This window comes from Phalaenopsis equestris, unplaced genomic scaffold (genome assembly GCF_001263595.1).
Source record: "Phalaenopsis equestris unplaced genomic scaffold, ASM126359v1 Scaffold001305, whole genome shotgun sequence".
Lineage (NCBI taxonomy): Eukaryota > Viridiplantae > Streptophyta > Magnoliopsida > Asparagales > Orchidaceae > Phalaenopsis > Phalaenopsis equestris.
In genome coordinates, this window is record NW_018165744.1 from 81300 (window position 1) to 93237 (window position 11938).

Consider the following 11938-nt stretch of genomic DNA (forward strand, 5'->3'; position numbering starts at 1 on the left):
CCCCTTGCTGCCACAACTCAAAAAAACGCATTAAAAAAAAAAAAACAAAACAAACGAAAAGAGGCCGATCCACTTTTTAAAACAAAGTCAAATCAGTAAAACTGGGAGCGAATTCGTAAGTGCATCGGCCTAAAAGCGTTTATATTCGTTAAAAAAAATGATTGAATCACTCTCAAATAGGGATTTAAAAGCTTCAAAATGTAACTTAAACCTTCACGAATAAAACTTCAAAATGTGGAGAGTAAAACTTTAAAAACATAGTCCAAACATACTACTAGAAAGTGCTCCAAGTACGGTTCACCCAATCAATGAACCGACCTTCACAGCGAAGGTGAATATTCACCACATTAAGGTTTTCAGCTAGGGGCAATAAAGGGGAAAAACTAATCCCAAATCAAACATTTTCAATCATAAAATAACTAAAGAAGAAGGCCGATATCCATAAGAGCTGAAAAACAAATTATAATTTAAGCTAAATCAAGTCCAATACATGGGGAGAACAGAGAAATATTTTCAACTTTTATCCAGCTCCAAAGAGCCAAAATCGAGCCTCAACAAATGGGAAAGACACGTAGCAAATTAGGGAATGAACATAGAGCCTCAAATCAATATTCCACCTATCATGCATTTCAGATTTTTGCAAAGGAATCATCAAATCATTTCATATTTTCACAAATTAGCCACCCACAGATTTCAGATTTTGCAAATACACCACCCAAATGTTTCAGGTTTTATAAATAAGCCCCACAAATATTTCAGATTTTGCAAATAGGCCAACCATAAATTTCAGATTTTGCAAATAGGCCAAACAAATATTTCAGATTTTGCAAATAGGCCAACCATAAATTTCAGATTTTGCAAATAGGCCAACCATGAATTTCAGATTTTGTAAATAGGCCAACCATACATTTAAGCTCACAGGTAGAGGCAAGAAACAACAACCAAAACAATCTCAAAACAAGATCACAAACAAGCTCACAAGTAAAGCCAGGGAGAGGAGCAAAACTGACAATTACTTAGGCATAATGAACTGAGCAAAAGAAATGGGACAGGGAGCTGCAAAAGCACACCCAAGCCCAAGTAGTAAGGATAAGGTATCAGTCCAGCATATGTGTACCCGAATTCAACAAAACAGCGAGACCAAAAATCCAGAATAAATACATTTGATTCCAGCAAAAAAGATAAGACTAAAATCCAAAACGGGTGCATTTGGTCTCAGGCAAGGAGCCACAGAAACAAAACCAAGCCCCAGCAAATGGGTTAAAATAGTGTAAAAACTTCAGCTAACTCCAGCCTAGAAGAAGCTCAAAATGAACCCAGCACATGGGTTAAAGCAAAGACTATTTGCTAATATGAATTTGACTCAAAAGAATCCAAACCCAAACCCAACATATGAACAAACCAAACCCAATGCATGAGGCAAAACAGAAAGAATGCTTCCAACTATAATTCAATCCCAAAGAAAAGCCACCTGTTTGCCACCCTAGTCGACCAATCGAAAAGAGGAAAGAAGAGTCAAAATAAAGAGGGAGCGCGTATAACCTTGAGTAGGAGGAACGTCGGCCAGCCCGCCTCCTCCATTTGGAGAGCCGAACGGCTGTCGTGCCACGTAGAGAAGGGGAAGAGACGGGAGGGGGAAACGTCGCCGCGTGGTTCTGCCGTGGAGCTAGGGCACGGACGCGAGAGGGAGCTCCAAGCAGCTCAGTTCGAACCCGTGATTGGGTCGAACAGAGGGAGGGAGTGCGGGTGAAAACCTAAATAGGACTTAGGGTTATAATTTTATTATAATAAGAAATATAAATATAAAAAAATATTTAATATTTCAAAAATAAAATTTGATTTATGCATTTTATTCGTGCGTCAGATTGTAGAAAATTGAATGTCCCTTTTAGGTAATTTTAACGTTCCAGACGCACCGACGTGAACCATTTCACCGTCGGAGGTCGTTTTGATGAATTCGTTGATTTGCGTGCAAATTTTCTCGTGTCGGAAATATGAAAATATGGGTGTATTTTCCTACTAAAATTGGTGTCCCGGACCGCTGGCGCAGTCCAATTTGTTATTGGAGGTCGTTTGGAGAAGTTTGCATTTTCACCCTTCTTTTGGGCTCAATTGAAGTCATATCTCGTGTGACGATTTTGTGCAATTTAGTGAATTTTGTGCATTTGGTGAGTGTGTGTGACGATAAAGTCATAAAGTGATCTTCCTAGGGCTCGAGATCCTATTAGGAATTTCTCCCTGAGTCTCCACACAATAGCACTTAACCGCTCGTCTATAAGACAATAATTTTGAGACCATAAATGTTAGACATCACAGGAAAATAGGAAGTGGCTGGAATTTCTAAAAGGGTGGGTTTCAAATCTAGTTTTCTAAGATGGTCAATAGAAACTTTTATAGCTAGATCCTAGGATCCTAAGGGAAGAGTAATGACCTCAAAATGAGGTCAACAACAGAGTCGTAAGTAACATCATATTTGAGACCCAATGATAACTTCCAACAAAGAATAATTTCAACCACTGTACACAAAATATGACCACTTCTTTAAAACTCTTGAAGTGTTATGTAATTTTTAAATGGACAAGTGTTGTACTTGGTGTAGCATTGTAACCCTTCTTTTTCAATTGTGAAAAAAAGGGTGTATCTTTGTAATTACACATTTATAGTGGAATATTATATTTGGGCTAGGCCCCTTGATTTTTTTCTTCTTCGGGCTTTTCCACTAAAAAAAATTATGGCGTATTCTCTTGCTACTTTTCAATCATCTTTGTGTGTGCGCGTTGAATTTACGTACTATATTGAATTTTAAATTATCACCCTATCAACGTGAATCTTTCAACACGCCGCAATAACCCCTAAAAAATGCTTTGTAAAGATTCAAAATGTTTCCAAACAGCATAATAAGCCCCCATTGTTCCATGGTCTTGAAAGCTTTGATGTTGCAGTCATTTTTCTGCATAGTAGAAACATTATTTGTAGGTTGAAATATGTGACTTGTTTATCAAAATAGAGAAACCTAATAACAAAATAGATCATTAAAACTCATGAATTTTATCCACCTAATTGAATAGGAAGCCTTCTCTAAAGGCACTTGATGAACCTAGTTGTGTCTTTGAATCACACCCAAATAATAGATTGTAACTAAAGATAGAGAAAGGTTTTTATAGAGGTAGAGCTAGATAGAATAAAGCAGAGATTAAGATACTATTCTCTTGTTGGGGATCCTTCTAAAAGGAACATATTTTACATTTACTTTCCTCTATTTATAGTTATTGGAGCTCATAAAATGGCATATTTGGGGCATCCTTATCCTATACTTTTAACCATGGGACCCCAAGATTATTGTCACCCTTTTCTCATCATAACTCGGGATCTTAGCAGAAGTCAAATTTGAGTTATACTATTAAGATAAGATGGTAAAATGTTTGTCTTGAGTGATCATCTTTCAACGACAGTTTGTGGATGCCAGGCTTCGATCGCCCGGCCTCAGCTATTTGGCCTCAATTACCTGGCATTAGTTGCTCGGCCTTGGTTACCCAACTTCAATCGATCGACCTCAATTATCTAGCCTTAGATATTTGGATTTGGTTGATCAGTTCCTTATCATTGGTAGGGGTGTCCTATTTTATGACTTATTAGTTTAAACCAGAATGGCTTCCACTGATGGATGGACTCGAGGCAATTTGATTTGCGATAACTTGAACCTTCTAATTAGTTATGACTCAAACAACTACTTTTTAGTTTTACATCTTTAGTTCTTTAGTTCTCTTATCTCTTAAGAATTTGTTCTACGATAAGAACAAAAAAATTAGCATACTATCATAGGTTGTTATCCTAGGCATGTTAAGCTAGTACCAGCGTGGAGGGTGAGAAAAGGCAAAGCTTGTATGGAAGTGCAAGAGACTCGATTCGGTCCCCAGTTAAAAAGGTTCTTCCAGGAAAACTCTAGGAACTATATTGTAACCCTTGAGCTGACTAGCATTGTTGCTCATCCAAATTTTGAGGCATCAAAGGATGGTTCATTTATTGGCACCTCCTCCGCCCAAGTCCCAAACAACTTTAATTGCCTTGGGTGATGACTTGTCCCTTCCTACAATCTAGAGTTTAACTAATAAAGGCAACGAGAAAGAATTCCATAAAAGGGATATTTATTTCTCTATTCTTTATTATAATTATGCATTTTATAATGCATTCTTGAGTTCTATATACTATGCAGAGAGATCAGCCCTGTTGAATCTGAATGAAGCTCTGAGTGGTGATCTAGGTGGTGATGAGTGGATAATTAAAAGTGTTGATCGCCTTGAGCATAATGAAGATTGGATGTAGTTGAATGACTCAATGATGGGGGGATAACTAAATGGCTAACAAAAGGAATGCTATAATTGAGTTTGAAGGAAGTTATACTGTGCATACTCTCACTGTCGATGATGCTTTAGCTCATGCATAGGTGAAACTGCCACTGTTAAACTGTTCATTATCTAGCACAACTAGTCAGTGTGGAGCAGAAGATTGTGATATTGAAGTAGCCAGAGGATTTTTTTCAACAAAAGCTTATGGATGTAATGGAGACGTTCTTTTTGTCTTATGCTCAGGTGAATCTGACCGCTTGGGGCAATTCATATTCTAAGTCAAGTTGATGCTTAGGAGACTTATTCGAATGGGTCATCTTTTGATTGAAGCTATGCATGCGTCAGAACAAGTCAAATGAGTAAGATCCCTTGTTCAATTGAGCTCTTCCATCATATGTTCTCCCTGCGCTCATATCAAAAGGCATTCATTTTGGTCACATCGAAGAGTAAGATCCACTGTCATAGCCTAGAGAATAAGATGAAGGATTTTAAGTGCAAATTTTATTTTTCCTCGATGGAGTGGTCGGTTGATTGGGACAAGCCCTGCTTAGACACCTATGATAGCCAAAGTCGAAAACTCCTTAGGGCCTCCTGTTGTAAGCTTACTAGATCATGGTTGTGATAATAAGAGTTCTCAGGTAACTTGACCCAAATTGTCGTTATAGTGCTTGATACGGGTAACGATGTTCTCATGACTTATGTTGATTAGGAGTTTGTGTAAACCACTCAAAAAATAGTTGGATGAGGCTCTAACCAAGGAGGGCCGAGAGGGGAGGCTAGGCAAGGCTTGAATAGGTATGAGTGACTACTTTCATTTGATTATCCCTTCTATTATTGTTATTCAAAAAGTGAGAACATATGAGTTGATTCTTTTCAATAGAAGGGGGTACGTTACAAAACTTGCAGGTAAGTCTGTTTCACTTGCAGATACTTGATTCACATGTAATGATTCGAAAAGTGGTGGTTGGTGAAGGCGTGATGGGAAGTGATGGAGTGACTGATGGATCAGATTTTGATTAGTAGATGGAGGGGACCCATGGCATTATTGTTTCCCTATTGGCTCTAGAGCCGATCACCCTACCTCTCCTGTCACAAGTTGTCAACCTTGAGAGGGAGAGCTTTATGACTAGATTATCTCTTCCTAAATGTGAGGTGCTATTCTTTGGCAAGGAGGCAACTGGGAAGAATGCTGAAGTCGGTTCGCTTTAAGGAGCTTGAGGAAGAGGAGTGTGCCACTAGAAGGAGAGCCTTGTCAGAAGTGTAGGAAGTCAGTTGGTAATTGGAGGCCCTTACTAAAATGTGATCCGCATAACTGAGTGGAGATAGTGCGAAGAGTAGGAGCAGACACTACAACCTGGTGGATTTGTCCAAGGATTGGAATACCTCTTGTCCTCGCATTTCTCGGTATCGGTCACCCCTACCAAAAGGTGTTATCAGAGGCGGAGTTCAATGGAAAAGATTTGAGATCAAAAAAATATTCTCAGATTGGAGATCGTTTCAGAAAGATGTTTGTTTACATTTAATTTCCTCTATTTATAGTAATTGGCTTCCATAAAAGTGTATATTTGAGTCTCTCTTGTCCAAGCCTTCTAAGCATGTGACCCCCGGATTTATGCCGCCTCTTCTCATTCTGACTCTGGATCATAGAAGAGGTCAATTCTGAGTTGTACTGCTGAAATATGAGGGTTAAACTCCAGGTTTTGACTGATCATCTTTCAGCCCAGGATATGGATATTTGACTTGGATCGTTCGACCTCGGTTGTTCAACCTCAATTACCTAATATCAGTCGTTTGGTCTCAATTACCTGTCCTCAGTCCCTCGGCCTCAATTTACTGGCTTGAGTTGCTTGGTCTCGGGCATTCGACTTCCTTGACACTAGCAGCCACGTTCAACTGTCCAACTTTATACTATTGCTTGTCCGGAATAGCTTATATTGATGGATGGATTCTGAATCGTTTGATTTGCAATGACCTCGATCGTCGGACCCGCGCCAGTCCCTCGGCCTCAATTTACTGGCTTGAGTTGCTCGGTTTTGAGCGTTCGACTTCCTTGACTCTAGCAGCCACGTTCAACTGTCCAACTTTATTCTATTACTTGTCCGGAATAGCTTCTATTGATGGATGGATTCCGAACCGTTTGATTTGCAATGACCTTGATCGTCGGATCCGCGATGACTCGGAAAGCAGCTCTTTTGGCAATGGAACACTAATTCGCCACTAAAGATAGAAACCTTACCTCACCAAATCATGATATGTAAACATTAACCACATACAATCACTTAATCTGACCAGCACCAAAACAGTTCTTGTACATAACTACAACCCGTAACACAATAAGTGACTCAGTTTGAAAATGAACATTATATAATACGTTGTGCATTAATTTAGCTGGCAGTATCAAACATAATAAAATCAGTAACACCAATAGTAAAAAGCAATAATATTAACTTGTGAAGAAATTCAAACCATTAAGTCTAAACTACCTACATCAACCAGTTGAGATCGCGCCATGTTGCTCAGCAACATAAACCAAAATGAAAAAGAATGAATCCGACAATAATGAGAAAAAATGAACCTAATTGCACCATTCATGCATGTAAATAACCTAGTACCATCATTTTATTTCTCACCATATAACATCATATGTCAATATGCATTCCACCAATACTTTTACTACCTATTTTCAGGCTTGCTATAAGCAGTGGTCAGACTTGAAAGGTAGTGGAGAAAAAGAACTGGAACGCAAAAAGCAGCTAGTGCTTGATCTCCTGACCAGAAATGTGAAAGAGATCAAGAGCGGAGATACGATCGTCATGACCGGACTGGTGGTTCCACCTGCCTTGATGGTGCTGAAGAAGTCAAGCCAGAATGTGCCGCAGCTGAAACGGTTTCGAATTAATCTCGTGCCGGATATCGTCTTTGTTCCAACTCTGACAGTTGCTGCCCTCTTTACTGTAAAAGCGTTGCAGCTTAACTTGGGTAGCAAGACCAAGTGATGATGTAGTCATTGGCAGCTATTTATGTTCCATGCGAATATGTTAAGAATGCTTGTATGTGTCATTGCTTGTTAGTGCGATCGTCTAAAATTGAAATAATGATGCCTGCTAAGAAAGATGTGTGCTTTGCTTTCGGGAATGATACTTATGTTCTGCAGGATGGTTAAGAAATCTTCTAATGAGATGGGATTATCTTGCTTCCTTTAATGAAACGTTTAAATCAGTATTGTGAAGGAGAAATTAAATATGGGAATAGAGGAGGGTTTTATAGGATTGCTGATTGGACTCAAACCATAGTAAAATTATAAGTGTATTTTTATAAGGTTCTAAATCAATGAAAAAATTAAAGAGTCATGTATGGTGCACACAAATTTTAATTGGGTGGAATCTATATTGCATTTAGACCATAAATTTGCTTAAAATTTTTTAATAGATTTTTGAATATATATATATATATATATATATATAAATACATAATTGTGCAAAATAAAAATTATAGTTGGATATTAATTTTTAAGTTTGTATACAGATCTAAAACACATACAGAGAAATAAAAATTGAGAAAGGAGATTAGAGTTTTTATTAAAAGAATGAGCCAGGAAAAGGTGCCATGGGGCATGGATCAGTTCAAATGATACTATTATTATATGTCATAAGTTATAAATGACATTTTTCCTTAAAATTAGAGGAGTGATTATTATAATAAAGTTGACAAACTATGAAATTAAATTATGGGGTGATATTTGAAATATGGTAAAGGTATAGTTGTCAAGAGATTATCTATGGTGTGTTTGGTCATTCTTATTTGTATAAATGAGTCATAAGTTTTTAAAATTTAAGCATAACTTTGATGGGGATGGCATGTTTTAGCCTTATCGGAAATTACATCAATTGGTACTCTTGATGAGGATAGGCAATGAGGTTAGCAACTATTAGCATTAGTGTAGACAAGAGATCAACTTTATAAGTGATTGTGTGCATTAATTTTATAGGTGATGGCATGTGTCAATGATGTGCATTATTTGTATGGGTGTGGCAGGCTATGAAGTTGATAGGTGTTGGTGGTTAAGAGATCATTGATGGTTAGTAGAGATTTGATAATTTTAGGCAGGTAATTGTAGTTGAATAACAATGATCAAGTGATAGTAGTTAAATGATAGAGGTTTGACAATAGTTGTTTGGTGTCAGTGATAAAAAATAATAGTTAGGCAATAGTAGTTAGGTGATGGTTGTCGAATGATGAAGTTCAACTAATTGTAAATGAGCAATAATGGTTGATGACTGTATTTGAGAAATAATGATTTTGATTGTAGTGGGTGTCAAAGGTTAAATAATTATACTTGGGTCTCGTTGATTAAGTGCTATAATCAAGCAAACCTAATCTTTCAACTATAGATGGGAAATAATTGTATATGAATCAAAATTTGAATATAAAATGAACACCTAAAATATTAATCGCTTGAATTTAAAACACCCTTAGAGTGAAATTAAACCTAAAAGAAAATTATGCTAGAAACTCACCATAATCATTACAATCATTTATTAGGATCATTTACCTTATTATTATTATTATTATTTTTATTATTAGGATCATTTACCTTATTATTATTATTATTTTGGTTATGTTGTGTTTGTGCTGCTATGATGATGGGTTTTTTGTGATTCTGAGGTGATGAGTGTAGAATGAATGTTTAGGAATGGATGGCAATGCATAGGGAGCAGAATTAATTATAAAAAATCCTTCAAGCTAGTAAGTTTACTTATAAATTCTAAATGTTTAAGCAAAAAATCATGACCAGAAAGACATATAGCTTAGTACGTGTATGTGATGGGATTTGCGTGTGCGAATGAATTAACTTATCCTAATAGCATCTATTTTATAGGTGTTATTTGAATTTTATTTTAGAAAGTGTAATTTTAATTTTTTTTTAGAAGTAGAATTGAGTCGAAGCATGTGAGATTAGGATGAACGAGAATGAGACATTCAATACTCAATGACATCTTATGCTTCACAGAGGACTTACAAGAAGAAAAAAATGAAAACTCACATGCTAATACTTATTGAACTAGGTTTGACAATATAAAAGCAACAATCAGTGATATCCAACAACATTTATTTTATTTTCTTATGTTTTTTGACATATTTATTTTATTTGCTCATAAGAAGTACTTTTTTATAAGTCATTTATTAATTATTCAAAGCATGGTTGTTTCATATTAGGCTCCCAAGATAAATTATCTTATTTGAACAAAATAAAAAAAAAAAAAACATAACAACTAAAATAAACCAACAACCTTTATCCAACTAACCATATGCATGCATATTAATTTTTCTCCATATTTTTCATATGCTTGTCCAATACACACCATCTAACCTAAATGGATATGTGATACTTCTCAAGAGAATTGTACTAAAATTTTAGATTTAACTATACTTTAAATTTTTGTGAAATTAAGTGCATATAAAATTAACCAACTAAAAATTAATTCATTAAGTGTAATGAATACCCCCTCGTAGTTTCATAGCTTGACCTATGTTGTTGACTTGTAAGTCTCGACAAGCTTCTTAATGAAATAATAGCCTCACCCATCTTATTCTTTTTGTGACTAGATAACATGGAATTGTGACTTCTAGGTTGGTTAAATTGCCTTCCTAATTAAAGGTTTAAGTTTGTTAAAATTGGGCTTGTAGATTCCAAAATTTTAGAATCATTATTTTTATGATCAGGTCCTTCGTCAAAATATATATTCATCTTTTGAATTAATACATTCTGACCAATGTCACATCTAATCTACAAAATATGAAGTTTTATAACTTGTGTGATTTATAATAGTTTTGACCATTGGTTATATAATTGATGGAGGGTAATAAAGTTAATAGATGTTGGTGGTTAAAAGACTATAGTCATGCAACACTAATCAGATGATTATAGTTAGGCAGTGAAGGTTAGACAATTGAGCTGTGTTAATCATGGTTATAAATGATGGTTTAAAGAGTATAGATAGGTGATAAAGCTCGATCAACCATGGCCAAATGTTTATGTTTGGGTGCATTATTAGATAATAAAGGTCTAACAACCACAAACTAAAAAAAGTGGCCATGCGACTACAGATGAAAAAGTTTTAGTGATGCTAGTAAGGCGTTGATGATCATGAAATTTTAGTTTATCGTGGCTTGTTGATTAACCATACTGCAGTGGTTAATATGACTATAAACGAGTGATGGATGCAAGTGACCATAGTTGGGTGTCTATAATAATTTGGTGGTAGTTGATGGATAATGGAAATTTAGTGATGGTGGGCCAACCTAGAAGTAGAGGAGTTTTCATAATGATGGATGGGGTAGTGTAGTTCCTCAATAATGGATAAATGGTAGCATTCCCATGATGGTGGACAAACAATCATAATTTGATAATGGTGGTTTGTTTCTAGTAATGACTCAATGATGAAGGTTGGGTCATAACAATGACCTTAAAGGGATTTGAAGCTAGTGGTGGAATGATGATGATCTGAGGATGGTAGACGAGAAACTTATTCTATGTCAAAATTTTAGTGGCATGAGCCTAATAAAAGTAAATGGGCGGTGACTATTTTATGTTGGTGGATGGGCGATAATGGTTAGATGATGGTGGATGAAATATGATAGTAAAATAATAGTGGATGAGTAGCAATAGTCAAGGTTATTATACGAGCAATGTTGAAAGTCTGGCAAAGGTGGATGGATATTGACAGTCTAATGATAATAAACATGGTGGAAATCCAATAATAGTTATTGTGTGATGATGACAATTTGATAGTGTTGGATGAGCGATGATATTTAGACAAAAATATTATGACAATTTGATAGTGTTGGATGAGCGATGATATTCAGACAAAAATATCCAAATGTTGTTTGCCCAATGATATATTGAGGAGAAGAGAAAAGTAAAATAATATTAAAATTATGTTCAAAATTACTTTAATTTACATATTTTAGATTCTAATTTAAGCTCTTTTAGACATAAATTTCATTAGTGAAGATCGAAGAGACATTGGAGAATATGTCTCTATAAAGTCATTGTACTATATAGTCTAAATAAGAGCAAAAAAGCTAAAAGCATAGTGCTCCAATGTTGTATCTTTAACAATGAAGTGATGGATGAGTGTAAACATAGTACAGTTAATGGCACTGTCATGCTGATCAAGAGAATGTTTTGAATGGAACTGAGGACATGGCATCACAGTGCTAGAATTTTGTGTCGCTACATTAAAACATTTAGAAAGTGGTTCAATATAGAGCACGGTTCCTTAGAATCATATTTCAGAATAATTTTATGCTAGAAAAGACCAATTCATGCCAATAATTTTGAGATCATAACTTCACAGTGCTATGGCCTAATGTCATAGTGTTACAACGCTACTAAGCAATGTTGTAATGTGATGGCCCTAACCATTCAATTTTTAGTAAAATTATTTGAATGATTGGGATTTATGGTGGTGGATTGAAGAACTAAGATAATAGGGTTAGGAAGAGAAGGAGAAAATTAAGTTGAAGGTAGTAGTGCATGGTGTGTATTTTTGGAGAGTAGGGAGTAGATTGTAGAGTGTGAGTGAGTG

At 35.8% G+C, this 11938-nt stretch overlaps 1 protein-coding gene across 2 annotated transcripts in view; it reads left to right on the plus strand.

Moving 5' to 3' along the window:
- The window catches only part of LOC110033841, a 43752-nt gene extending 36202 nt beyond the window's left edge, over positions 1–7550 (plus strand). The window contains exons 4-5 of one of the 2 annotated variants that reach the window (XM_020737959.1): positions 7034–7360; positions 7408–7550. In XM_020737959.1, coding sequence (XP_020593618.1) covers positions 7034–7342 — 309 coding nt within the window. In that variant the 3' untranslated portion in view covers positions 7343–7360; positions 7408–7550. Of the gene's footprint in view, positions 1–7033 lie in introns of both variants that reach the window. The other variant, XM_020737958.1, reaches the window with a different exon arrangement.
- Positions 7551–11938: the final 4388 nt, after the last annotated feature.